At 35.3% G+C, this 26,679-nt stretch overlaps 1 protein-coding gene across 1 annotated transcript in view; it reads right to left on the reverse strand.

Annotated features, from left to right (window-relative positions):
• The window catches only part of LOC107690820 (receptor-type tyrosine-protein phosphatase F-like), a gene marked incomplete at its 3' end in the record, with an annotated part of 148,432 nt that overhangs the window by 23,847 nt on the left and 97,906 nt on the right, over nucleotides 1-26,679 (reverse strand). Inside the window, exons 5-7 of the mRNA XM_016489240.1 lie at nucleotides 9,557-9,745; nucleotides 5,436-5,453; nucleotides 2,360-2,470 (exon numbers count right to left, since the gene is read on the reverse strand). Coding sequence (XP_016344726.1) covers nucleotides 2,360-2,470; nucleotides 5,436-5,453; nucleotides 9,557-9,745 — 318 coding nt within the window. The remainder of the gene's footprint in view (nucleotides 1-2,359; nucleotides 2,471-5,435; nucleotides 5,454-9,556; nucleotides 9,746-26,679) is intronic.

Genomic DNA, 26,679 nt, shown 5'->3' on the forward strand with positions numbered 1-26,679 from the left:
AGATACACACACACACACACACACACACACACACACACACACACACACACACAATCTTTCACATGATAGGATAAGCAATTATGGAATGATCACTCCTATATACAGTGATAAACACCTACTCACTGCAGTTGAACCCAAACAAAAAAAAGACAGCTTTTAGAGAGAGAGAGAGAGAGAGAGAGAGGGAGGAGGAAATGCACTAAACAAACACACACAGGCCCACACACAGCGTTCAGAAGAGATCTGTTAGAGTACGTGTGTGTCAGTGAAGTTTGAACACCTGGAGAGAGACTCTAGTTAGTCAGACTATAAAGAAGAACAAAACCACATCACAGCATACAGAAAATATCCTCATTAGCAGGGCTGGCCGATAAGTTTATAAACACTGATTGTATTGAAAACATTGATTCATTTAGTTTGATTCATTTAGGTCAATCAGTTCTTCAAACTGTTCATTTCAATGAATCAATTCAAGAATCAATGATTCACTGATTCCATGAATTGTTTGCTAAAAATATTAATGGAAGTGCATGTAAGGCAATTTATATGCCTTAACATTTAGTAAAATATATATCTTGGCAAATGCTGTTGTGTGTACTAGTAAATACTGTTATGTTTACTGTGCAATTTATACTTTAACTAAAATAAGTAAAACTAATTAAATATTCTTCTCATTCATTTAGTGGAAAAAAACATTCTTTTGATTATTTTAAATATTTTTTTTTACTGTATTTAACTTTAAACATTTTGAATTTACATGTAATAGCTGTGGTTAAAATGACGATTCCTCGCAATGAAAAAACCCTTTAAAGCAAATACTAAAATGTTGAGATATTGCCATATATTATTTAAGGGCTCTATCGTCCAGCCCAACTCATTAGTTATAGAATAACAATGCAAGAGAAACGCATGCACACACAGTGATAAGCCTATAGAGTTCACGTAACCATGAAGACACATCAATAGTAAACCCTTGAATAGAAAAGCAATAAAAGTATGACACTACCAGTGAAAAATTCATGGACTAACAAAATGAGAACATCTCTCTCTCACCATAAAGCATCTGATGCTCATACATATATATTAAATGTCATTCATCAAAAGGCACGTCCTGAGAGCACGTGTGGTCTGTCTAAAGATCAAAGGGCTCCAGAGAGAATTCACATGATATGATCTGCACGATGCATCATTTATATGAGTTTCTCTCCGATTGGTCGAGGGCTTGAGGAAGAAGACCAGGAGAATTTATGGACAAAGATTTGTGTCTAGTTCTCATTTCCCCTGTTTACATTTCAAACACATACACAAATGCAAAATTCAAAACACACTATCAAAGAACAATGTACAACGCATCACCATATTTGAAAGTCTGAGTTTGAAGTGTCCTTTAAGCACTTGCCTGGCAAAAGTGTCTGTTAAATAAAAGGCGTTTCTTTGAAACAAGGCTTCAGTGGTCTCTATATCTGCTGTAATAGATCCCGACATTAATGAGGGAATTTCCACAACGGGATTCTCCATTCCAGCCTGCAAGTCTCAACTCAGTCCTTTCGTTGGTGATGCCCTGACAACCCTTTCACCATTTCCACCAACCTTCATGACCAGCAGCATTAGAGGGCATTTTATCTCATTTGCTACTCTTTACCAATTTTAAATATATTCTGCACTTGTTCCTGAAGTCCAATTATAATGCTAATCAGGTTTCAAGCACAAAAAAAATGTACTTTAATATTTTCAACCTCTCTCTGGCATTACCAATTGAACAGGCTGCTTTTTCTACTGTACCTTTAAGACTTTTAATGATCTCTGGTGAAAGGCCGACCTCCTCACAACTAACAGCTAATGCAACGCAAACTGTAAAGTAATGGAATATATTCTAGAAATATTCAATTTAAAACACATGAAATAGATCAAAAATAACAGAAATAGCAAAGATCACTGGGAGAAAAATGATTACAAATATAATCAGTGTAAATCAACTATAATCATCTTGGATCTAAAAGCTTTTAAAAAGTATATTAGTTGTAAAGATAAGCTTGTAATTTCACAGTAAAGTCAAAAACTGTTTACTATGCATTACTATTTATAAAAAATACATTAAAAATAAAATAAAATAAAATAAAATAAAATTTTCTAATTAATTTAGTGAAAAGCTGTGGAAAACATTTCTTGATTATTCAAAGCTGGAAAACAATGGAGCAGTTCTCCACTGCAGAACCGTGCTGCTATTAAGACAAATGGGTGATTAGAGAGAAATGTGAGCTTTTGAGCGACAGGTCCTGTTCTGGCCGTGGTAAAGCCTGTATGGAGAGCAGATCGAGGTGAAATGGGATGGGGTTTTGGATTTGGTTGCAGATCTTACCTCTGACGTAGAGGTTGGCAGGAGCGGAGTAGCGTGTTCCTGCGCTGTTCACCGCCACACACTCATACTTGCCCTGGTCCGATTCCTCGCTGTTCTCGATCTGCAGAGCCCCTGCAAACACAACACACACAATCACAAACGCTCTCTCACACACTCACAAACAATCCCAACCTCTGTCGCTTTAAACGAGGGCGGCCTGAGGAAAATAAACTATTTTTCTGCCTAAACAACACGTACACACTGACTAACACTCGGCTGGCATATGACCTTTCTCGTCTCTCTAAACACAGAAAGAAAAGAGCAACATCTTTCACTCCATAATTCAATAAATCTAAAGCAAACTGAGTTATTTATTCATTGAGGCAAGTAAAAAGACCTGCAGGCTATGCCAGCTATAAACGTCACTGTACATAAGTTCTGCTATTTTGCGAGCCAAGACAAAGCCGTGCTCTTAGAGAATGGATCTATCAAGATGTAATACAAGCGCTGCAATTACGGTCAATACATCCTCAATGCATCCACTGACAAGCAATACTGCAAACAAAAGCAAATCCAGGTGGACTAAAACTAAAAGGTTGTTTTTTTCTGACAGCAATATCATAAAGTTCTCGCAGTTCATTATCTCCGCCTTCACACTGTCATTTACCTGGGTTCGGCATTCTGTTGATAACACAAAAAGTTCATATACATTGCGTTTTGACAAAAATCATTAGCTCATTAGGTGTTTTAGTATGGCGGTGCTGTTTGTTTGCGTGATGTGACATACATCATGCAATCTGTGGATGATGGAAGCACACCGAGAGAACGAAAAATGTTGTCAAAGATAATTTCAGAAGTATTCCTGAAATGCATTATGGGATGGGTTTAAACGTGTGCAATAACAATAGAAACATAATTGAAAGACTGTGAGTGCATGAGACCTGAGCATTAACCTCGCTCCACGAGTGTATTATACAGAAGAATGACTCTTTAAAACATTTACAGCACACATAAACACATACACACACATATGAGATCTGTTCCAAACCCAAGTGAGCTGTAAAAAAAAAAAAAAAAAAAAAAAAAAAATATACAAAAAAGTAATTACTTGAAATAAAATAAACATTTCCTGAAGTAAAATAATATATAAACTTAGTTTATTTTACCTATTTAGCATTTTTGTTTAAAGCACTAAAAATAATTCCATAAAAACTACAGACATATATATATATATAAAAAGACAAAAATACTAAAACTTTAACTAAAATTAAAACTAAAACAGTCAATATAAAAATAAAACCTAATTCTAAATTATGAAAATAAATATATAATTCTAAAATAACACTGGGATCAACATGTAGCTTAAATACAATGTAAGTTGCTTTGGACAAAAGCATCTGCCAAATGCATAAATCTAAAAGTAAACACCAAAAATTATGTAAAACTACTTTTCCCATCATTCTCTGCGTCAGCATAATGAAATAATAAAATACACAGATAAAGCATAGATCACACACCTAATGCATGTGCTTTGCTCTTTATTGTGTTGAACTAGTGGTAAAAATGATTCCTATGCACGTTTTATGTTTAGAATTACAATTTTCAAACGTGCAGTATCTTCCTAGGAAGGTGAAGTTTTTATTGATTCTTTGATGTGATGTTAGATTTTGGTCAAAATGAGGTATCTTTTTAATTTTGCAGTTTGCAGTGGCTTTTTGATACAGTACTTAGAAATGCAGCTCAGCAGTGTTTGGAACAGAGCTACTGTCTCTTTTTCTCTACTCATCAGGAAAGCAGGCTTTTTTCTATCACTTATTACATCTGAAGCGCTAGTGTCAGCCTGACGTTGAAGGATGCTGTTCTGCCCTCTCTCAGTCTCATCTCACTTTCTCGCCCTGACATTCCTTCTGAAGAGATCGACTTAAATCTTGCATTTCTTTCCTTCTACATCAGTCCTGTCATATCAGTGGTGAGTTTTCTATCCCTCAGTTGAGCCGTTCTGGACTCTTCTGCTGGAGACGAGAGGTGCTCGGTTAATACAAACTGTCATAATGACATGAAGTTTTTCTGCTGTGGGGAATGAGATGTTGTCCAGGTATCTCACAGTTTCTCAAGCCGCACTGCATCTCCTCAGTTATTGATCAGACAAACGGTCAGCCATCCGGACAGTAAGTAAAGGTCAGTTCAGCAGAAAATGACAGTTAAGCTCATTTCCCCCACATTCTTACTCTAATATATTCAGATATTTTACTTGAGACTTTTTTGGTAATTATCGCTATTCTCAATGATGATACTCAAAATAACATATGATAAAAATAATATTACATATACTATAATGTAGTACAGATAAAAACAAATTAGTATCATTATGTATACAATTTATATAAACATATTAATGTAGAAACAATTTTCACATTTCCCCAAATTCTCATTTTCGTAATGTATCCATACATTTTAATGTATAGTTTTTTTTTAATAATTCTTGCTATTCTCAATGATGATACTCATGATTGTGATATATAAAAATGTTTTTTTATATATTACAGTAATGAGTATCATTATTGAGAATAGCAAAAATATATGTATAACCACCTTTAAAAAATATAAATTACTATTACTATTATGCATTTAAACAATGTAATACATTTAAAATGATATATAATGTAGTATATAACATAATATAGTGTAACTAAAATCAAAGAAGTATAAAAGTTGTATAAATATATTAATGTTGAAATATTCTTTTGATATTAATATAATTTATGCAAAATGTAATTTCTTCTTCAGATTTTGACGGATATGACGGATAAATTCTTGACAGGTTTTGTTAAATCCATAAAAATGTTAATCAGATGCATATTTTGTTTTTGTCTTTTGTTTGGTATAGTGATGTATTATTGTCAGTAAGACTGAATCAGACATCCATTAGTGAGACAGATGAGCAGAGGTTCATGCACAGAGACGAGGAGGAAGACAAAGAGAAAGACTCCAGAATGAGAGAGAAGATGGGGACAGGGTGATGGAGGGGGACACTTGGGGGCGAAAGAGGAATCGAATGATGACGCATTTGGATATTTTCTGTTTTCAGCATTCTTACCTCTGATTGGTGTACCACCTGGCGAGGTAATATGAATGCAAATAAGATTAAAGAGAACTGTTAGTGTGAAAGAGAGAGAGAGAGCGAGAGAGAGAGCTAGAGAGAGAGAAGAGGAAAGATGAACAGGAGAAAAATATTTCTTATTTAAGAAGCGGCATGTACAATCTTCCCCAGAAGACGTTCGGCTCTTCTGTTCTCAGTGTGTGTTAATTCACATTATGAAGTTTACATTGCTGCTTCAGGCCAGAAACATACAATATGCAAGTACGCATGGTCCTGTTGTACATACATGATGTTCAATCTCCAGTACTCAAAAGAGCTACTGTGCTAAATGTCTGTGCAATCAAAATAGATGCGTTATTATTTATGTAGCTGGCTATAAAACATTAATTTGAACTCAATTGCACAGCAAAACATGACAGTAGTGTCCATAGAAGAAGAGTTTACAGTAATATCTGCAAAAGCATCCCTTGTACTCGAGTTTAGAATTCACGTACCTGTACTTGTTTAGAGTATGTTTTGGACTTTAAATGACTCATTCTTGTGAGCCAGTAATAATTTCATCTCTCTGCACAAGGGTCTTTTGCTATTTTTACAGTGCTGCACATTCTACCTCCAGCACAACTTTGGCCTTTGAATTTAACCACAGCTGTGCTAAATAAATAGAGTTGTCTGAAGCATCACAGAAGAAAACCTTTTTGTGCAAACTGCAAAGTGATAGTTCAGTCTCAATGCATTGACCGACCCTTGAGTCTTATTAATTTCAAAAGAGACTCGTTTAACTTTGAAAAAGCTCCAGATACTTGCCATTTCATTGTTACATGTTTTTTTTTTTCTGACCAAAATCACATTATAATTACAATGTACAAACCTGTAGTAAATGCCTAGGAGTGTTTTTTTATAGATACTTATGCAATATGTTGATATGTGAAGTTGCCTTAGATTTTAATCAAAAAGAGTCCATGTAGTTTGTTGACTATGCAGATTCATGTCAATCTGGATCATAAGTCAACCACTCCACCATGTGAAAACAGTGCAGATTTGGGAAGGGGGTCAGAGACACGAGGAAGCCCCTGTAAACTGTGTGGATTGTGGTCCATCAGCAGTTTACAGAGAGCATGGCGTACACTGGGACCCTCAGAAAGCCCAGGATGTCCAGAACAGGACAGAATTGAGGACTTTAAGGTGAGTCTGCAGTGTAGCACGAGCATAATGAAGAATAGTAAGACTTTACTATATCTTCACTATGGCTAGAGGGAGAAAACTCAAGTATGTGTTAATTTTTGCAGTTGGTAGTAGGAGTTCACCAAGACAGTCGCTATCAATCCTGGCTGTATTTAAGACTTTAAACAGCAGCTAAGTTGGACATCCATTATCTTACTGAGGAGAAATCAATAATCAGTCCGACACATCTCTGTTCATAAAGATTGGCACACCAATCCTCATAAATCACCTCGGCCTGAGAGCTTAGCGTGGCGTAGTGGGTAAAAATCAGTAATGCATGTCTATGGGATTTGTGCTTTTTTATCATCTGTCAGATAAAAAATGTTTCGATTGCTTATAAAAGTAATTACACATTTGTGTCTTTAGCACAAATGTTGCTGAAAATTAAGTGCAGACATGATAAAGATTTTTTTTTGAACAATGGACCCTTTTCAAAGACTGATGCGTTTCCACAGTAATTAACAGGGCCTAAAAGCTAAGCACCAAATGCATGTAAAAAAACAGCATCAAAAACTGTTAATTGCCAGTTGGCCGGTAACCTTTTTAAAATGAATTCTAACAATGCCTGAGAATGCAATATAGTGCAATTATGAAATTGCATAGACCGTGTTGTAATGTAATCTGATGTGCTGCGTGTTTCAAAGTGAAGCGCTGTGATCTTTTCACATGAGCTGCTCATGATAACAGTGTTTTCAATGTCTCGGAGCGGTTCACATTAAATACTGCTCTACACAAACGACCGTAAAGACCATTTCCGTAAGCGCTGTGAGTTTGAATCACCACAATTAGATTACAATTAGATGCGTTTCCCCAATTTGTTCTGGCTTTTTTCAAATAATGAAATAATGCACATACATTTTCATGGCCAGTAAAAAAAAAAAATGTATAGTTGGTAAATTTTAAAGTCACTGGCCAATGGCAGGTGTTAGAAAATGTTAGTGTTAGGCCCTGCTTATCAACATCTAGAATCCAGAAAAAAAAAAATGTAGAGAAAATCTAGAAAAAGTTCTTAATATTGTATTTCCATTGTTAAAAACTTTTAAAGTACATTTAAAAACACTATGTGTTATATTACCTTGACATTAAATTACAGCAAACTCTGTGTTTGACATCCTTTGACCTCCTTCTCTCTTCTTACCACCGTAATCAATCTCAATATTTTTTTTCCTCTGTTGGAAAGTAATAGAAATGTTATTGTGGATTTTTTAATTTGCTACTCGAGCAAATGTGAACAAAAAAAAAAATATATATATATTATATTTGACGTAGTTTGCATTCACCACTGTAGAATTTTACCTAACTGTGGTAAAATTCTACCCTAAATGTGAAAAGGGTCCACAGTAATGAACAGCTTTTGGCTCACACGTGTAAGAGGCTTGCGTGCGTTTATATTGAGAGAAGCAGGATTACAATCCAGAGACACTCTCATATCCCATCTCTCTTTATCAGATTCGGCCTCCCTGTCTGCTTATCACCCAGCCTGCATTGTAAACAGATTGTTGATTGGTGTCCAGGGCAGAATCACCTGCTTTGGCGAGGCTGGTGGTAATTACTCGTGCACAATGACATGTTCCAGTGAGATTAAGGTTCTGTTTGAAGCGGGAGGTATTGAATCATGAGTGCTTTTCCTATTTGTTCTTAGGTGTTCTGTATAGGTCACGAATCGAAATCATTAGCATTCGTTAATGGAAAAAGGTAAAAGCTAATTTTAGGATCAAATAATGGACTGTATCCAAACAAATAAATTATGTGATTGTCTGGTAGCTGCGAGATGGATTGGCCGACCTGGAATAATTTGACAAATATGGAGCTGTTTGACGATTGACGCAGGAAATGATCGTTGACAAGGGCCAACGATTCTAATCAAAACAAACTGTGCTGTCATGTTAATCATGTTTGTGTGTCCTAACCGGAGGGTTATGTGAATAATAACTGTGAGCCACTCTGTCTTCCTGTTTGTTTCCATTTACTTTAAGACATGAAATGAAACCGAAGGCTCATTTGGAACTGAAATGTCACTTATCGTACAGATGCGCAGCAATAGTAGGATTCCAAAAGTGAAAAATCCATTCATTTCCTCCATAGAGATTTAGCGAATGTAAACCTTTCCACACAGACTTACTATGAGCTCTGAGGTTGTTAAATGATGATACATTGTGATTTACCAAATTCACAGTGAAAAAAATTGCACTACCCTGAATATTTTGTAATAATAAAGTCAAACATGTGGTATTTTATATGTCAGGTTTTGAAAGAAGTATATTTCGCTCACCAAGGTTGCATTTATTTGAACAAAAATACAGTAAAACAGTAATATTGAGAAATATTATTCAAATTAAGTCATTATTCAAATTATTCATGATCACATTATTTAAAATATGTTTTTTTATGTTAATATATATTTAAAATGCTGAATATAAAATTGCTGAATAAAAGTATTAATTTCTTTAAAAAAGAAAAAACTCTTACACAGGCAATAATTTTGTATTGTACTGTTGTTTCTGATTCAATCCCATCATTCCCTCATGAAATATGCACACAGCCTTGTACCGTTGCCTTTTTTTAAATGTTCAAATACTTTCAAGCGCTTTGAATCAAATGTTGAAATGCGATTCATCTGGGAGCTGCTTTGGTTCAAGCCTTAGAACTTTGTATTGAAGAATTTTCTGAAATCCCTATGGAGAAAAAGAATGGGAAAAATCTTCTGGAAAAAAAGTGGCCACTCACTGCTGTGCTCTATTGTCTTTGTCAATGAGGTTCAAAAAAAGAGGTGGTTAGAAAAATATTCACGTTCAGCAGGTGCCTCCGGCTTCAATGTCTGCAATCATCATCAGTGCTTATTGTAGTTTATTCTTCAAGATTGTTTGCCTTTTGTGTGTTTACAAAGTTCTTTTTACCTGAACGGAGTTGCTTGATTCGTCCATTGCTGCTGTTAATGTCGACAGGCAGGAAGTCTTTGAACCAGGTGATCTCCGGGTCGGGGTTCCCGCTGGCGGCACAGAGCATGGTAGCGGTGCGCGTTCGCTCCACCACCTTCAGCTGCGGGCCCATGTCTATGGTGGGGAAGCCGTGAGGAATCTGGTCCTCTGGAAAACACACACACAAAACAACAAAGAGAGAGGCGTCAGCACACATGATTGAACTGCACGATAAGCTGTGTTATTTCAGTCAGAAAAAAGCACCACGGCTCATTTTTCTAAAGCATAGCTCTTACAAATGTTTGTCCGCAGGACCACCCAGGGCGATCGGACTGTAGCAGCTGAAATGCATGACTGTAAGACACAGAGGTGGAGTAGAGATCACGGTGTGAAATCCACTGCTAATGTAAATACGAGCGGGGCGAGGCGTGACTAATCTGCCCGTGGTGTTTCTGGTCATGGATATATGAGGGTGAGAGGGGTGATTTCCCTCTGGCTATAGTGACACCTCACAGAACGGCTGGCTCTGTCTGACCCACAGTTTCACTACAGGAAGTCTAATGCTGGCATTACTAAATTAGGTACTAAATATTGCTGAAATGCAAAGGCAGAATTACATGTTGTGTTCACATGCTTCTTTTGCACTATAGAGGGCATGGAAAGCTCTTGCTCTCTCTGGCCCCACTTACACCTGGTATTATCATGCATCTCAAATGCATTTCGTGCATTTTCAGGGTCTGCATTTTGTGTGACTATGTACATCACTTAATATGTTGTCAGTTATAAGAAAGATGGAATCGTTCATCCAAAAATGAAATCACCCACATGATGTCCCAAACCTTTATGATTTTCTTTCTTTTGTGGAACACAAAAGATAATATTTTGAAAAATGCTTCTTTGTGTCTCTTTCTATGAAGGTCAATAGGGTCCAATATTGTTTGGACTCAACGTTTTTTCTTTTGTGTTCAAATAAAGTATGTCACACAGGTGTTGGAGTAACATAAGGGTGAGAAATATAAATTTTTGGGTGATTCTTTTGTCTGTTCGCTACTGTTCAGAAGTTGGGGTTGATAAGATTTTTGTTTTTGAAAAAAGTCTCTTCTGCTCACCAAGGCTGCATTTATTTGAACAAAAATAGAGTAAAATAAGTCATATTGTGAAATATTATTACAATTTAAAATAATTTTTTTTTCTATGTGAATATATTGTGGAATGTTAATTATTGCTGTGATGCCAAGCTGAATTTTCAGCATCATTACTTCAATCTTCAGTGTCACATGATGCTTCAGAAATCATTCTAATATGCTGATTTGCTGCTCAGGAAACATTTCTGATTATTATCAATGTTGAAAACAGTTGTGCTGCCCAATATTTTTGTGGAAACGTTTTGATGAATGTAAAGTTTAAAAGAACAGCATTTATTTGAAATAGAAAACATTATAAACTGTCATTTTTGATTAATTAAATGCATAATTGCTTAATAAACATAATTTCTTTATTAAGTATGTGCTTTTTCTATAAGCAGATTGAACGATCAGATCACAATGTGTCTTTGGGACCCCATTTACACTTGCATTTGGCGTGGTCCACTTGTGATTTCAATTACTCGAGATGGATGTCATTAAAAGATGTAAACTTAATCTATGAGACAGAGAGCTCTGTTTCTCTGATATGTGGTTGAGAGGTAAGTGAAGGGAACAGCACGGAACTTTACATAATGTGCTGTGAGTGTTTCAAAGCGTGTTTGAAATGGGAAATGAGGAGCGGATGAGCACAATCAGAGAGAAAGCAAACAGCGTCCAGCGGTCACCACACTCTCACTGCTAGAAGATAATGGAGGATAAAACAACTTTATGCAAATCGGCATCATTAAGAATAGCAGGTGCAGACAGGAAACACACGGGACTAAATGCTCTAACTGTTCTCTGAACGTACACTAATTGAGCTTTACCAACACACAAGGGCTGCTCAATTATTAGAGATAACATCAAAACTCTGATATGGCATACCGTAGTGCGGTTATTAATGTGAAATCAATTTAATAATGCTCCACGTAAACTCGATCCTGAGAGCTGCCCTGACTTTGATTTGCTTTAGGATTGCATATAGAATGGGAATTGAAGAGGATCTGGATTGTTTTTCATTTGATTCACTTTTGCATCAAGTGTGAACACTAATAAAGAGTGCAACTCTTTCTACAGGCAGCAGAGCAAGGATAAAACATTTCATACATTTCACACAAAACATTTAACAAACATTTATCAGCTTTCATTGCAGAAAATAATTTTCTCAATCAGCACTTTGTCTTGTTTTCTAGGAAAATATCTAAATATTCTACTTGAAATGCAAAAAATATCATTTTTTTTTTTTTAAATATATTTTATCCTTCTTAGACTTCATTAGAAAAAAGTTTCTAGTTTTAAGCATCTAATTACATTTTATTATATTATACAAAAAAAATACAAGAATTACAATTACAATAATTATGCTCTAAAAACACTTAAATATCTAATGTTTTAAGGATGAAAATGAAATTTTTTAATGATTTTTATTATTTTTCCAGATCAAACCCCAATCATGATTTGAAAGAAAGAATATAAATAAATAAATAGTGGTTCAAATTCCAATTATAATCAATCAATAAATAAATTCAAATAAATACATATACATACTGTACATAACATGCAGCCCAACATATCAAATTCCATTTTGGCACTGAAACAGTTAAACACTGTTTATGGGTTTTCCACCGCAAACACAATGATGAAACCGGACTCCTCTGTGGTTAAACTACAGTGTCACTGAAGCACTAAAGTTTCGTTTTCTCACAGGATGGTTCTTTTATGCTACACTACAGCTGGAGAGTTTCTCTGAGAGACAATAGAAGGAGAATTTGGGAAAGCCTTCATAAAGAGCTTAGCATGAGCCCTGCAACGAGAGAATATGCCCAAATGAGGCGAGGGAGACTCCCTGGAGGGCCTGCGGTCTGTCTCTCGATGTGTGAGAACGTGCACCAGAGGAACAACTCGTCCTGCTGGAGGAGCTGCCTTTGTTGCTGTTTGTTTTCTGTTGGGAAGGTGCATTGTACGAAGGACTAGGTACAAGGACTAGGGTCACAGCAGGGTCGCAATTATGCATCGCAGGCCTTTGTGTGACACGCAGGTCTGGTAATAGACCCCAGTGGGAATAAACCAACACCAGCTTCAGCAAAGATACACCTCCATGTTCTGAAGGAATCGTCCATTCCAGGTCACCGCCAAAGGGGAAGGAGGGTTTGAGACAGATACTACTGTGTATTACTGTATCAGGCTAGTGTAGTGGTTAAGAAAGAAATCACAAATGAGATCTCTAACATCTCAACTGTTTCTCCTTGCCAGCAATGAGACTAAATGAAGGAAATAAAGACTTTTGAATAGTCTTCTGGTTTTGATGCCGAAGTCTGTAACAGTGCTTATATTGTTTATTAAAAGTATTATTATTTTTTTATTAATTGAAACATAGCTAAAAAAAAAAGTCTTGTTTTCTAGGAAAATATCTAAATATTCTACTTGAAATGCAAAAAATATCATTTTTTTTTTTTTAAATATATTTTATCCTTCTTAGACTTCATTAGAAAAAAGTTTCTAGTTTTAAGCATCTAATTACATTTTATTATATTATACAAAAAAAATACAAGAATTACAATTACAATAATTATGCTCTAAAAACACTTAAATATCTAATGTTTTAAGGATGAAAATGAAATTTTTTAATGATTTTTATTATTTTTCCAGATCAAACCCCAATCATGATTTGAAAGAAAGAATATAAATAAATAAATAGTGGTTCAAATTCCAATTATAATCAATCAATAAATAAATTCAAATAAATACATATACATACTGTACATAACATGCAGCCCAACATATCAAATTCCATTTTGGCACTGAAACAGTTAAACACTGTTTATGGGTTTTCCACCGCAAACACAATGATGAAACCGGACTCCTCTGTGGTTAAACTACAGTGTCACTGAAGCACTAAAGTTTCGTTTTCTCACAGGATGGTTCTTTTATGCTACACTACAGCTGGAGAGTTTCTCTGAGAGACAATAGAAGGAGAATTTGGGAAAGCCTTCATAAAGAGCTTAGCATGAGCCCTGCAACGAGAGAATATGCCCAAATGAGGCGAGGGAGACTCCCTGGAGGGCCTGCGGTCTGTCTCTCGATGTGTGAGAACGTGCACCAGAGGAACAACTCGTCCTGCTGGAGGAGCTGCCTTTGTTGCTGTTTGTTTTCTGTTGGGAAGGTGCATTGTACGAAGGACTAGGTACAAGGACTAGGGTCACAGCAGGGTCGCAATTATGCATCGCAGGCCTTTGTGTGACACGCAGGTCTGGTAATAGACCCCAGTGGGAATAAACCAACACCAGCTTCAGCAAAGATACACCTCCATGTTCTGAAGGAATCGTCCATTCCAGGTCACCGCCAAAGGGGAAGGAGGGTTTGAGACAGATACTACTGTGTATTACTGTATCAGGCTAGTGTAGTGGTTAAGAAAGAAATCACAAATGAGATCTCTAACATCTCAACTGTTTCTCCTTGCCAGCAATGAGACTAAATGAAGGAAATAAAGACTTTTGAATAGTCTTCTGGTTTTGATGCCGAAGTCTGTAACAGTGCTTATATTGTTTATTAAAAGTATTATTATTTTTTTATTAATTGAAACATAGCTAAAAAAAAAAATACGGTAAATATTAGATGAGAAACTTAAACTTTTAAACAAACAAACAATAAATAAATAAATGCTATCTTGGCAATTAATAGAAAAAAAAAAATAAAACTACAATTTAAAAAAGCAAACATTAAATAAAAAAAATGACAAAAGCATATAACAAAATGACTAACTTAAACTAAAACTTAAATTAATTAAAAATATAACAGATAAAAGATAATTAAAAATATTAATAAATACTATTATAGTATATATAAATACTAAAATAAAATTGGTAACCAAACATCAGAGATCTCAATATGAGCGCAAACATTTCTGATCAAATTCTCCCTAAAACAAATGATCATAAATATGACAAAGAACTATTTTAAGCAACATTAACAAACTTATTTTAAAAAACATTTAGTTTTCTTTAGAATGTAACTTCATTAACACTATATACTTTATTGCAAAGCATAGCTGATTTCACTAGATAATAGGGCTGGGTTTTGACACAAATTTCACAATTTGATTCGATTATCCTTCACAAGCTTGCGATTCTATTCTATTCTGATTTCGATTCGATTCAATATTGATTATTTTGGATATATATCAGGTACAGGACATGGCAAATTTTCTCAAGGAAAAAAAAAATCTCTCAACTAATGCTGTAAAATATACCTGACAGTCGAGATAATATGGAAGGTTGAAATTTGCTGATTTGTGTACAGACACTTAAAATATACTCAGTAACGTTTTTGTAATATTAAAGTTATAATACTAACTTTAACATTAAATTACATAATTATATTTCTACTCCAATTCATTTTTTTTAATTTTTTTTTTTACATATAAACATTTTAATGGTGGTTGTCACAAAAACTTGACGGATGTATTCAAACATAAAATTAAATACTGAAGAACAGTAAAATAATTATAATGAATATGTTATATGGTGCATATTTAGCAAAATGCTCCTCTCTAGATGTTTTTCTGCAGTAAATGTGACGTTACGTGACATTGTTTACAAAGCTATTGTCGTCTTTCCGCGTTTGAAACACTGATTGAGCGATTACATGAGAAAGGAGACGGATTTCGGTAAGTTGTACTCTTTCTTTTAACATACCTTCGGATGTTCATTCATGTTTATTTCATGCGGTAACTGCTTTTAAAGTGGAGGAGATGATCAGTTCATGCTGCCAATTCTAACCGAGGCACTACAGCGATCTGTCACTCCACATTAAACAGCGCCAAAATGGCATTTAATATTTGAACATTGTAATAAAATGGACAGAATTTGAAATCTGAGACTTTGTTTCATATCAAAAGTAACAAATCACAAAGTTTATTGCAATTTATTGGATGGGAGGCGCGCTACAATGTTTGATATAATCGATATAGTTTCATAAAAATGAGAATCGATTAAAATCGAGAAATCAATATTTTTTACCCAGCCCTACTAGATAATTAACATTTCTTCTGTTTCTAACTAAAATAAAAGCATTTGCGTTTTACATTGTTTAAGAAAATGTGAGTGGTGTTTGTCTATGCTACAATGCCAGGGCATTCTGGGTGGTTGCCAGGTCCTCGCTCAGGTATCCTCAGTGTTGTTTAGTTCAGTGTTATGAGGTTGCTAGGGTGTTGTGGTTGGATGCTTAATGCCCCAATTCAACACCTCGAATCTCTGATATCCTGGCCCCCCAGATAAGGCTCAGGTCCCTCTGTGTCAATCTGTGTGTTTTTTTTTTTTTTTTTGCCTGCCTTAGCAAGCAAAACTGAAAATAAAGAAGTTTCATGCCCCGCAGCAATGCAAATGCGCAGACTGTGCCAACAACATCGTCCAAAGTGCTCTAAAACCTAAACACACTGAAGAATTGAACAGAAGCCTAGCTATTGAATCTGGGTTTCACACGTCAGTTTGAGTTTATTTAGTGGCATAAACTCCACACAAAAAGGTCGCTAAACGTCCCGCTCTCAGGAGACTTTTCGTATCCAACCCCAACACTTGTTTCAAGCCCTTTGTTGAATCTAACGGCTGAAGAAAACATGTCATACCTCCGTTTGTGCTCTAGAAAAGAAGAATAATAAAGGAGAGCCCTTGAAACTCAATCACCCTTATTAATTCTCCAATAACAGGGTGACACAAATAGCCATGCCGACAACGACACCGCATTTTTGACCAGCTCACAGCGATGACGGCAGCACGCGTGATACCACAGATATTCCCACAGTAATTTAACACTGAGATATTTAATTAAAGCACGCAAGGATCTGGAAACAGAATTCAGACTGGCTCACCTCTGACAAATTAGTCAGGGGGAAATATTACACCGTATTACGTGACCTAAACGCTGCTGCGATTATTTGCTGGAATTTGTGAAATTGCGGATTACTCCCTCCACCCTGTAATCCCTGAACGCTGGAATCGCACGGAGCTGACAGGCTGTCAGTCAGAGAGAATTACCCACGAAGAATACGCCGTCCCGACACGCCTCACCGTCTCGCTCGCAAACCGTCGCCCGCTCGTGGAAGCTTATTGCCATGGCAATTCTCAGGAAAACAAAAACCATCTTCACCCGCTGGAGGAAATCAAATGAAAGACAACATTTTCCCTGTCTGTTTCCATCCCTGTCTTACCTGATAACGTCATCACCTCAGGGAGATTATCAAAAAGAGCCAGACTGAACATATTACGCTCTGTAAAACAGACGATGAGCAGTGTGTCAGTACATATCGCCGTTGCCAAGAGCAAACACATGACTGCACTCCATGTTAGTCTCTTTCTTAAGAGCTAAACTGACAACTGAGGATCCAACCACCTTGTTGTTTAGACATATTGCATAGTCTCAATCATATTTTACAGTCTCTATTAGAAATGGGTGGCATGACCACCATTTTTAATCACGATACAGTTATTTTTGCTATAAAGTCAAACCAAAAATGTTTCACATAATATGCCTACAATTTTATGCTAATCATTTAAATTGATAATAAATATTTGTAAGATATTTTTTTTTATAAAAATGCATTTTAAATGATCAAATATGTTTTATTTTAAATTGTATTTGTAATATGAATAACATTATTACACTGTCTACCCAAAATATTATATATATTTTTAAAGAAATGAATATTCAGCAAAGATGTGTTAAACAAAACAGTAAATATGTTTATAATGTTACAAAAGATTTCTATTTCAAAGAAATGCTGTTCTTTTAAACTTTCTATTCATCAAAGAATCCTGAAAAAATGTAGCACAAAATTTTTCTGCAAAAATATGAAGCAGCACAACTGTGATAATAATAAGAAATATTCTATCAAATTTTTAAAAAAGAAATTAATGTTTATTAAGCAAGGATGCATCTAATTAATCAACAGTGAAAGTTTATAATGTTTTCTATTTCAAATAAATGCTGTTCTTTTAAACTTTACATTCATCAAAAAATCTTGATGTATCTCCGTTTCCACAAAAATATGAAGCAGCACAACTGTTTTCAGCATTGATAATAATCAGAAATGTTTCTTGAGCAGCAAATCAGCATATTAGAATGATTTCTGAAGGATCATGTGACACTGAAGACTGGAGTAATGATGCTGAAAATTCAGCTTTGATCACAGAAATAAATTACATTTTACAATATATTTAAATAGGAAACAGTTATTCTAATTGTAATAATATTTAAACATTTTCCCAGTATTTTCAATCAAATAAATGCAGCCTGGGTGAGCATTTGAGACTTCACTCTGAAACACAAAAAATTCCTACCAAACCCAATCTTCTGTATCAATAGTATGTAGCAGAATCACTAACACATTTCTACCGCAGCACCTTTAGTGTCAAACCGCTCAGACTTAGACTGTATAAAATGCAGACTGAAATCTGTCGCACTACCCAGAATGCCTTTGCAGTGCGGGTCAGGTGTGTTGACTGAAGCATAATGAAGTGGCCCACTCAGTCGGACATGTGTCACAATGACCTGCCCGCCCAGCTCTGGTGTGTGTGAGCAGGGACGGGACGCCTCCACACTGGGGCTTTTTGTTCTCCGAGTGTTACTGTGACAAGCTCTTTGGCTCAGTGTACCTGCTGGATTCTCAGACATTTCTGGAGGCGAATGAAAAAAAGAGTCACATTCACCTGTAACACAGACAGACAGAGGGAAGGATTTGCTCAGGGGAAGACAGCGAGTGTCGTTGAGAGTGTCTCACGCTGCCGGGTTCTGCTGAATTTAAAAGACGTGAGACAATGTGACATTAGGCCCTGAGGATATTGTCTAATGTTTCTAGGTTGTGAATTCCTGGGATAAATGCTGCACAGAATCTAACTATGCATCCAAAAAAATTTTTAATTTTAACGGTACAAGACAGTAAAAATGATAAAAACGTGTTTTTGGATGGTTAATGGTAATTTCCCTTTCTATACTCAGATCTACAGGGAAATATGATGTAATTTTACAGTAAAATACCATTAACTGTACAATTTTTGAAAGTGAAAAGAACAAGTCATGTTACATTCATTTTAAAGATTTTTTTTATTTTTTTTATTTTTACATAAAACAATGTAATTGAAATTCACAGAATTCAGCTTATATTTGATGATATTTCATTCAAATAGTAATATTTCTTATTAGATTTTCTTATCAGTTATATGCATTAGGGGTTTATGCAATCTCTTATGTTGTTAAATGAATGTTTATTGCCTTATTTTACTGTCGTGTGTTTTGTATTTGTGTGTACAACATCATGCTGGAAAAGCTACTTGTGATAAACTTTGATTCATCATGTGACTTTCTCTTTACTACTTGTGTTTATAAAGGTGGTTATCAATATTTTATAATGTTAAAAAACAAACAAACAAACAAATAAAAACAGATTTTAGTCATTTGGTACATGAACATTATTTCAGTTCATGAAATATGTTTGTTTATTTGTTCACTGTAAATTGAGGTTAGATCTGTAAAGTCTAAGCTGTTGCTACTATTTTTTTATAGTAAAATTCTGTTTATTTTTTATTACAGCAAATGTCACAGATACTTTACAGCATGGAATGGAGCGGTGAGGAGGTTATAAACAATTATTAGTTATAAACTAAGTATAAACAATTTCAACAATTTTTTTAAAGTTTGCTCAGACAATTCTCATTAAAGACCGAATTCTCATTGCTCACACTCAAACAATTTTCATGAAATCCTTCCAAGACAAAATGACTTGAGCTGCAATCCACATGAATTTTATAGCCCTATACTGTACTGTATCACAACTATCGATTTGTATTTCTTTGATGAAGTCAACTGACTTGAGTTAAATAATGACACTATTGTCTTTTAGAGCTGCTTTACAGCAGTATCTGAATGTGTCCCCATAGCTGAGTTTCCATAATTGATTGAGTTATTTTCATGTTTATCCTTCTGAAGCTGCTTTGACACTGTCTGTACTGTATAAAGCACTACAGAATTAAAAGTGACTTGACTTTCCTTGGTATTTATATTAAACACATATGTGACCCTAGACCACAAAACCAGTCATAAGGGTCAATTTTTTGAAATTGAGATTTATACATCATATGAAAGCCGAATAAACAAGCTTTCCATTGATGTAGGGTTTGTTATGATAGGACAATATTTGGTCGAGATACAACTATTTGAAAATCTGGACTCTGAGGATGCAAAAAAATCAAAACACTGAGAAAATCACCTTTAAAGTTGTCCAAATTAAGTTCTTAGCAATGCATATTACTAATCAAAAATTACGTTTTGATATATTTACGGTAAGAAATTTACAAAATATCTTCATGGAACATGATCTTTACTTAATATCCTAATGATTTTTGGCATAAAAGAAAAATCGATAATTTTGACCCATACAATGTTTTTTGGCTATTGTTAAAAATATACCCCAGCGACTTAAGTTTTGTGCTCCAGGGTCACATATGAGAACTCCATTAATCTCTTGAGCAACGAACGAGCAATCCCTGAGCAATAAACTGTTCCTCCGGGCTCATTTAAATGGATATATTAGTGTTTCGGAGTATCAGCTGTGAGTCTGAACAACAACAACGAATTCCTTTCCCACAATGCTGTCTCCTCTCACAATCATGCACACATTCTCTCGGTCCGGAATGACAGGTGGTCCTGCAGATCGCTTACAGCTTTTGGAAGTTTTCACAGGTCTTGGCTGCGAGCGAATGCTTCAGACATGCAACAATGCTGGTGCACATGAGCCAGAATACACATGCTAATCCTACAGTCCTTGACTTATTCACATGCACCAAAATTAACAATCCCCAGGAGCCGAATATGAGTAAATATTTGTTACAGTTAATAAAATGGATATTTAGGAATGATTGTTACATTGTTACAATCAGATCTGCTTGTTCTGACACTGTAGTCAATGTCCAGTATTTGTACAGTGCATTGGTTGTCCTAGAAATGACGTAAATGTCAGCAAGATCTCAAGAAACATAATAGACAGCTGTGATTGTCGAAAAATAAGAGAAAAAATAAATGTTTTGCCTTTTCTCGTGCCCATAATCTTACTGTGGGCGCATCGGAAACATTACTGTATTTACACATTCATGCTTATGCTGTGTCCGAACCATCATTCAGTATGATGCCTCAAGAGAGTGTAAATGAGTCAGACACAGCTGCAGAAATTCAGTATGACCATTCATAATGAAAAGTATTTTCAAAAAAAAAAAAAAATCTAATCATATTAGGATGTAAAAATCAGACTTTATGTGTGATTAAAAGCAACAAAACGGATTTAAGACAGATACACTAAAAATTAAAATCATATGACTTTTATCTCAGTGGTAATTTTAACAGTTTATCTAAGATGCCTGAAAGGTAAATTAATATCCAATATAGTAAAACATATGTGGAATATTTCTTACACCACCAAAACAAAGGTAATGAATAATCACAATGTGTTGATTTTTTGACAAATGCTTTTTAACTGAGAAACTGAAACAGGCCAATTAGCACATATATGATGCTGTGATGTTTTAATGCAATAACTTTTTTGTGACAGGAAAATAAAATAAATAATTTCACTGAAATTAAACAGATGTAAGAAATTACTGCACTGCAACAACAACAACAACAACAACAAAAAAAAATACACTTTACCCAAAAATATCACTTAATAATGCATCTGGGCCATTAGTTAAATAAAACTAAATTGAAATAAAACAAACATTAACTGAAATAAAATATTTTATTTAAAAATCCTTAAAGTTTCTCATTTGCATTTAGTTTGACATACATTAAAATTAATACAAACTATATAAACATATTTAAATAAAATAACTAATACATGGAAAAAAATAACACAACAAAATTACTAAAACTTTCAAGAACACCAAAAATAAAAACTATAATAGTAATCGTAATAGTATCGTAACGTGAAAAAAATAGTAACAGTAAAAAATAGTATATCACCATAATAGCATCTCAATGATACTAAAATAACATTGTAATGCACAGCCTTCCATGACTTTATTTATGTTATATAAACTTGCCAAGCACATTTATCACATTAGCCAAGTGATGCTAAATCTGCATTGCAAGTCTTTAGACCACCATGCAAAGCTCTTATAGAGTTTAACAGCAGGACCCCAAACATGAACAATATTAAATGGTGGAGATTTAATTTCTTCAGGGAGGCGAAACCTCGTGCCCCTTGTTAAATAATACTGCTATCATCCCTAAGCAGAGTTTCTCGGGTAGGACATGCACATCTTATCAAGGACCCGATCCCCACCGGAGCGCACCCGGGACGAGATCACATCCTCCAGCTACTGCTGTTTTAATTAACACTACATGAACTCAGACCAACCAAAACAAACAGAACACACCTCTCTCCTCCCCTCATTCGGCTGACATTTCCTCACGCAGCCTCTCATCTCCTCTTTAATCAAGGAGCAGTCAGGATCCCCCTTGGGGAAATTGAATGCTTTTAATAAAATCTTCCTCCTGGCAGATAAAAAACAGATTGCATGGGGATGAGAGGAGGAGAGGAGAGGAGAGGATACAGAGGTGAGGGGGTAAGTAGGGATTCAGGAGAAGGACAGAGCTGGGATATATTAAACGGAGAGATGGTCTCACACCTGTCTGTAATCAACTACCACTGTGTGGACTCAAGTAACCAGTCTTTCATACACTACATCCACAGCAGCACAGAAAAATACATATATTTTTGTCTTCCAAGCTGTGAGTTTGCATTCGAAATCTAATGTAATTATATCAAATATTCTGTGAAATATTAAGAGAATAAATAGACAACACATCCTGCATGCAAAAACAAATATACAGCGAATAAAATAAAATAAAATAAAATAAAATAAAATAAAATAAAATAAAATAAAATAAAATATTTTAGCCACTTGCCAAGGTAACATTTCTCATATTCGTTTTGTAGTTTAGGTACAAAATTAACTAAAACCAAATAAAGTACACACACACACACACACACACACACACACACACAAAATTAAAAAGAAAACAGAAAATAAAAACAAACTTTATTCAAAATATTAACAAAAACTATAATCAATGATACTAAAATAAAATAACACTTGCGTTAGCTTTGGGATATTTGATTCATTTTAGTGAATCAGTATATTTAATGAACTGGTTCAAAACAAATGAACAGACTGATTTGAGAGAGTCTTGAAGATTTTCCCAAAGCATGACTTTGTATTGTGTACTATATGTTATTTTTAGTGAAATAAGTCTTGACCTAATTGTAGATAAAACAAAGGTTATTGGAGTACATTTAACATGAAAATACTATTTCAGTCTTTCAACTTAAAAAACCTAATGTTTCAATTAATTTGTCAATTGTTAATTTACTAGTAATTTCTGTGTGAAAATTATTTTAATGTAATTTTTCAGTGTACATAACTTAAAAACATGGTGACAAAGCGTTGTGCAGGAACAATTTTAGTGATGACCCAAATCAGTGATTCAATTTATTTTTCTTCAAGACTTCAACATAGAAATGTTAAAATAGATAATTGGTCTGTGAATTATCATTACTGTGCATTTATTCACGTAGAGATGAGATTCATAATTGTCTGCCATTATTAAGGATTAGCGTGCACAAACCCCTCAGCAGGACCTGAAGGAAACATGTTCCACATTAAGCAGAGCAGAAGCTCGCTGTCTCCCGTCTAACAGCACATCAGAAAGTGTCAGTGACAGTGATGCGGGCGTCTGGAGAGAGGGATGTCAGAGGGCGTGGCCTCGTCCTGCTCTCCTCGCCCTGGCAAATTACTTCTGTCAATCCTGCCACCATCTCCGCAGTGACCTTCTTTCCGTTTCATCAAGGATAATTAGTTAGCAGAATTTATTTGCATTGTTAATTCTTTCCCCTCAACTATCTGTCTCACACATGAACACACATGCACACACACACACACACACACACACACACACTCACATACGGTATCTCAGTAACTAATAAGCCTTTAATAGCTGCTGTTTGAAGCTGGCTCTTTGAAGCATCTTCCCAGGAGCTTTGCAGAAGTCAGCAGACTCCATCTGAAGCTGCTGGTTGGTGCTGTTTGTGACTCTGGGAATCTGAGTCTCAGCACTGCAGTAACAGAGACAGCGTTTGTCTGTCTATATCCACATGATTTTATTACACACTGTGTGTTCATCATTAGGCACTTCTTATAAAATAGGTTACAAAAGGTTTTGAAGCTGTTTTTTTAAATAAATGGTCAATGACAGGAGGTGCTTAACCTTCAGAAAATGTTCATCATCAATCCTTCAGAAGATCATCAGCCTCTTTTTCTAGCAAAGAATATGAAATAACAATTCAAATTAAATAAACAATTCATAAAACTATATATAAAATATTCATAATGGCTATATACAGTACACTTTGAGAAAAAGGGCACAAAAGCTTTCAAAGTTGGCATCTGGGCCACAAAAAAAGTGTGTGGCTGCGCGTACAACCGCGGATGATTAATTTTCCACTCAAGTCGAGTCTGGGGCGTGCGATACAGCATCGTCTGCGATAATATGGTAAGTATTGTAATGATGTGCGATCTGACATTATCAAGTATATCACAGAGAGTGCATGCACGTGATTTATTAGTTTATTAAAACTCAAAATTCAAGGCGGCAAAAATGCTTCTGTATGCTTTTTTATGTTTATATAATTTAATATGGTTAACTTAATCTATATCACACAAAGAGTAGCAAATATCAGCATGAGCACATTTAATAATCATTTTATACAAGTTCAGTAAAGCAATAAGTGACTTACATTTTAGACATAATATTGCTTGTTTTTGCTCAATTTACTCGAGTATGGCTTTCAGGTACTTTATACACCACTGTCTGTACCTTACTTACCCCTTAAAAGCACATATTAGTGCCTTTTTAAAAGGCTATCACTCCAGTGACAGCTTTTGTTTTGTCGCAACTGTTCATGCTGTTAAATAATTGTTTCCCACATACTTAAAGGTGCAATAGGTAATTGTCTTTAGAAACATTTTTTGTTATGCTGGTTGAAAGTCTCTTCACATCCCTATAGCAATCATTAATTTAAGTGGTCTAAATGTATTTGTCTGTATTTATATATTCTCGGTCCGAGCGTTTTAAGATGCTTTCCTACCGGCCTGTCAATGTATGTATCTGCATACCTCTGCGCACCCTGTTCGCGCAGACAGGATACAACATCAGCGCGTTCACACACGCTGTGCAGACAGAGCGAGGATGTCAGGCAAACATCAACAACCCGATCTTCCTTCCTGGCAGATGCGGTAGTACTTTTAAAGATTTCTCACCGGTGAATGACACATGATGTAGCCCAGCGGCTAATCTAGTCCTCGCGCCAGCTCGTTAGAAGTGAGCTACGTGCATGAACTGTGTTCCGATCGATATGATCCCTACACAGTGTTCATTGCTCCCTACTTCCTGAGCGGGGGAAATCCGTTGAAGTTTACTTCACTTCGGAACATGGGCTGGAATTGAGAACCGCTGATGTAGCCTATTGTAGTAATGTTGTCTCTGGTCTGTGAGTGTAAATGCGTTCAGGGGCGTGGCTTTGGACGGCGATTGCAGGGAGGGTGGGACGTTCGCTTTCAGTGCTATCAGGCTAAAGTTAGCATTTTCCAAGATCTCCTACTGCACCTTTAATAGTGATCATGACAAAAAAATGTCATGACTTAATCTTTTTCACTTGAGTCACAAATGTACAATGTGTCAGCAGAGTACTGCAGTTTGACAAGCTATACTTCATATAAAACTCTTAAAAAGCAATTTCTATAATTTTTGTATAATTATTACGCATTCTATCTTTTATGATCTCATATTATTTGAGAGACTATAATGTACAAAAAAGTGATGTACATTAAAGTGAACTACTAAAACGTTTTGCTTTTTGCTAAAAAACGTTAACAACTCAAATACTGTGCTACTCTCAGTATTATACATACATTTTATAAAATAAAAAGTAACACTGCTCATAAGTGACAGATTTGACTACTACCCAACATTACATCTGGCATTATGATGGACTCTGAGATAGACTGCAACAGATGAGGATGCCGTATGAAATTAAACCAGCCACTTTTATTTTTATTTTTTTTCCAATTTAAATATATAAAATATATATGAAAGACTAGATATGAAAAAAGAAAACAACAACAACAACAACTGCCCCTTCATTAACAAGCAAACTTGAATCAACTTTTGGTCCATTAATTAGGGTCTTTTTGATAACCAATAAGGGTAGAACCTAAAGCTTTAATATTAGTCATTATATTTAGGATTAGACAGTCAAAATAAAGTGAAACTACAGAGCATTGTGTTCGAACTGCTTGTTATAAGAAAAGCAGCATGGGTGAGAGGCAGAGCACCACTGAAAATCTGAACAAACAGCCAATCAGACAGCTGGCACACTGACAGCTTTGTTTCATCTGTTCATCAAGAAATAATCAAATGTGTTTCTTCGAGCGCATGTCTTTGCAACTAAGCAAACAGCATTTCTTGTCAAATGTCAATCTGAGATGTTTTACAAAGTCAGCTGCCACAGTGGCTGACAGACGAGCAAAATTACCCTCATATGCTGGAGGAGGGTCTTAATTACATATTCATGTTTTACCCACTCTGTAAAAAATGTCATGCCTTAAAATTGCATGTTTAGTCAAACTGAAATGTAAGTTAATTTTAGTGGCGAAAATCATGTTTTTTTAACGTCTGTCTGTTTTTTGTTTTTTTAAATGCTTAGAGACAAACCATGAGCAAATTCATCAGTCAACACCAATGACACACCGTCAGTCACCACCTTAAGACTGCAGTTCACCAAAGACAGACTCAAAAAGGCGGTTTGAAACAGCCCGTTTCCTACCGTAACAAACATTTAACCAACTCGTGGGGGTTTCTACCTAAAGATGTTGA

Source organism: Sinocyclocheilus anshuiensis, unplaced genomic scaffold (genome assembly GCF_001515605.1).
Source record: "Sinocyclocheilus anshuiensis isolate Anshui unplaced genomic scaffold, SAMN03320099.WGS_v1.1 scaffold1753, whole genome shotgun sequence".
In the NCBI taxonomy this organism is placed as follows: Eukaryota; Metazoa; Chordata; class Actinopteri; order Cypriniformes; family Cyprinidae; genus Sinocyclocheilus; species Sinocyclocheilus anshuiensis.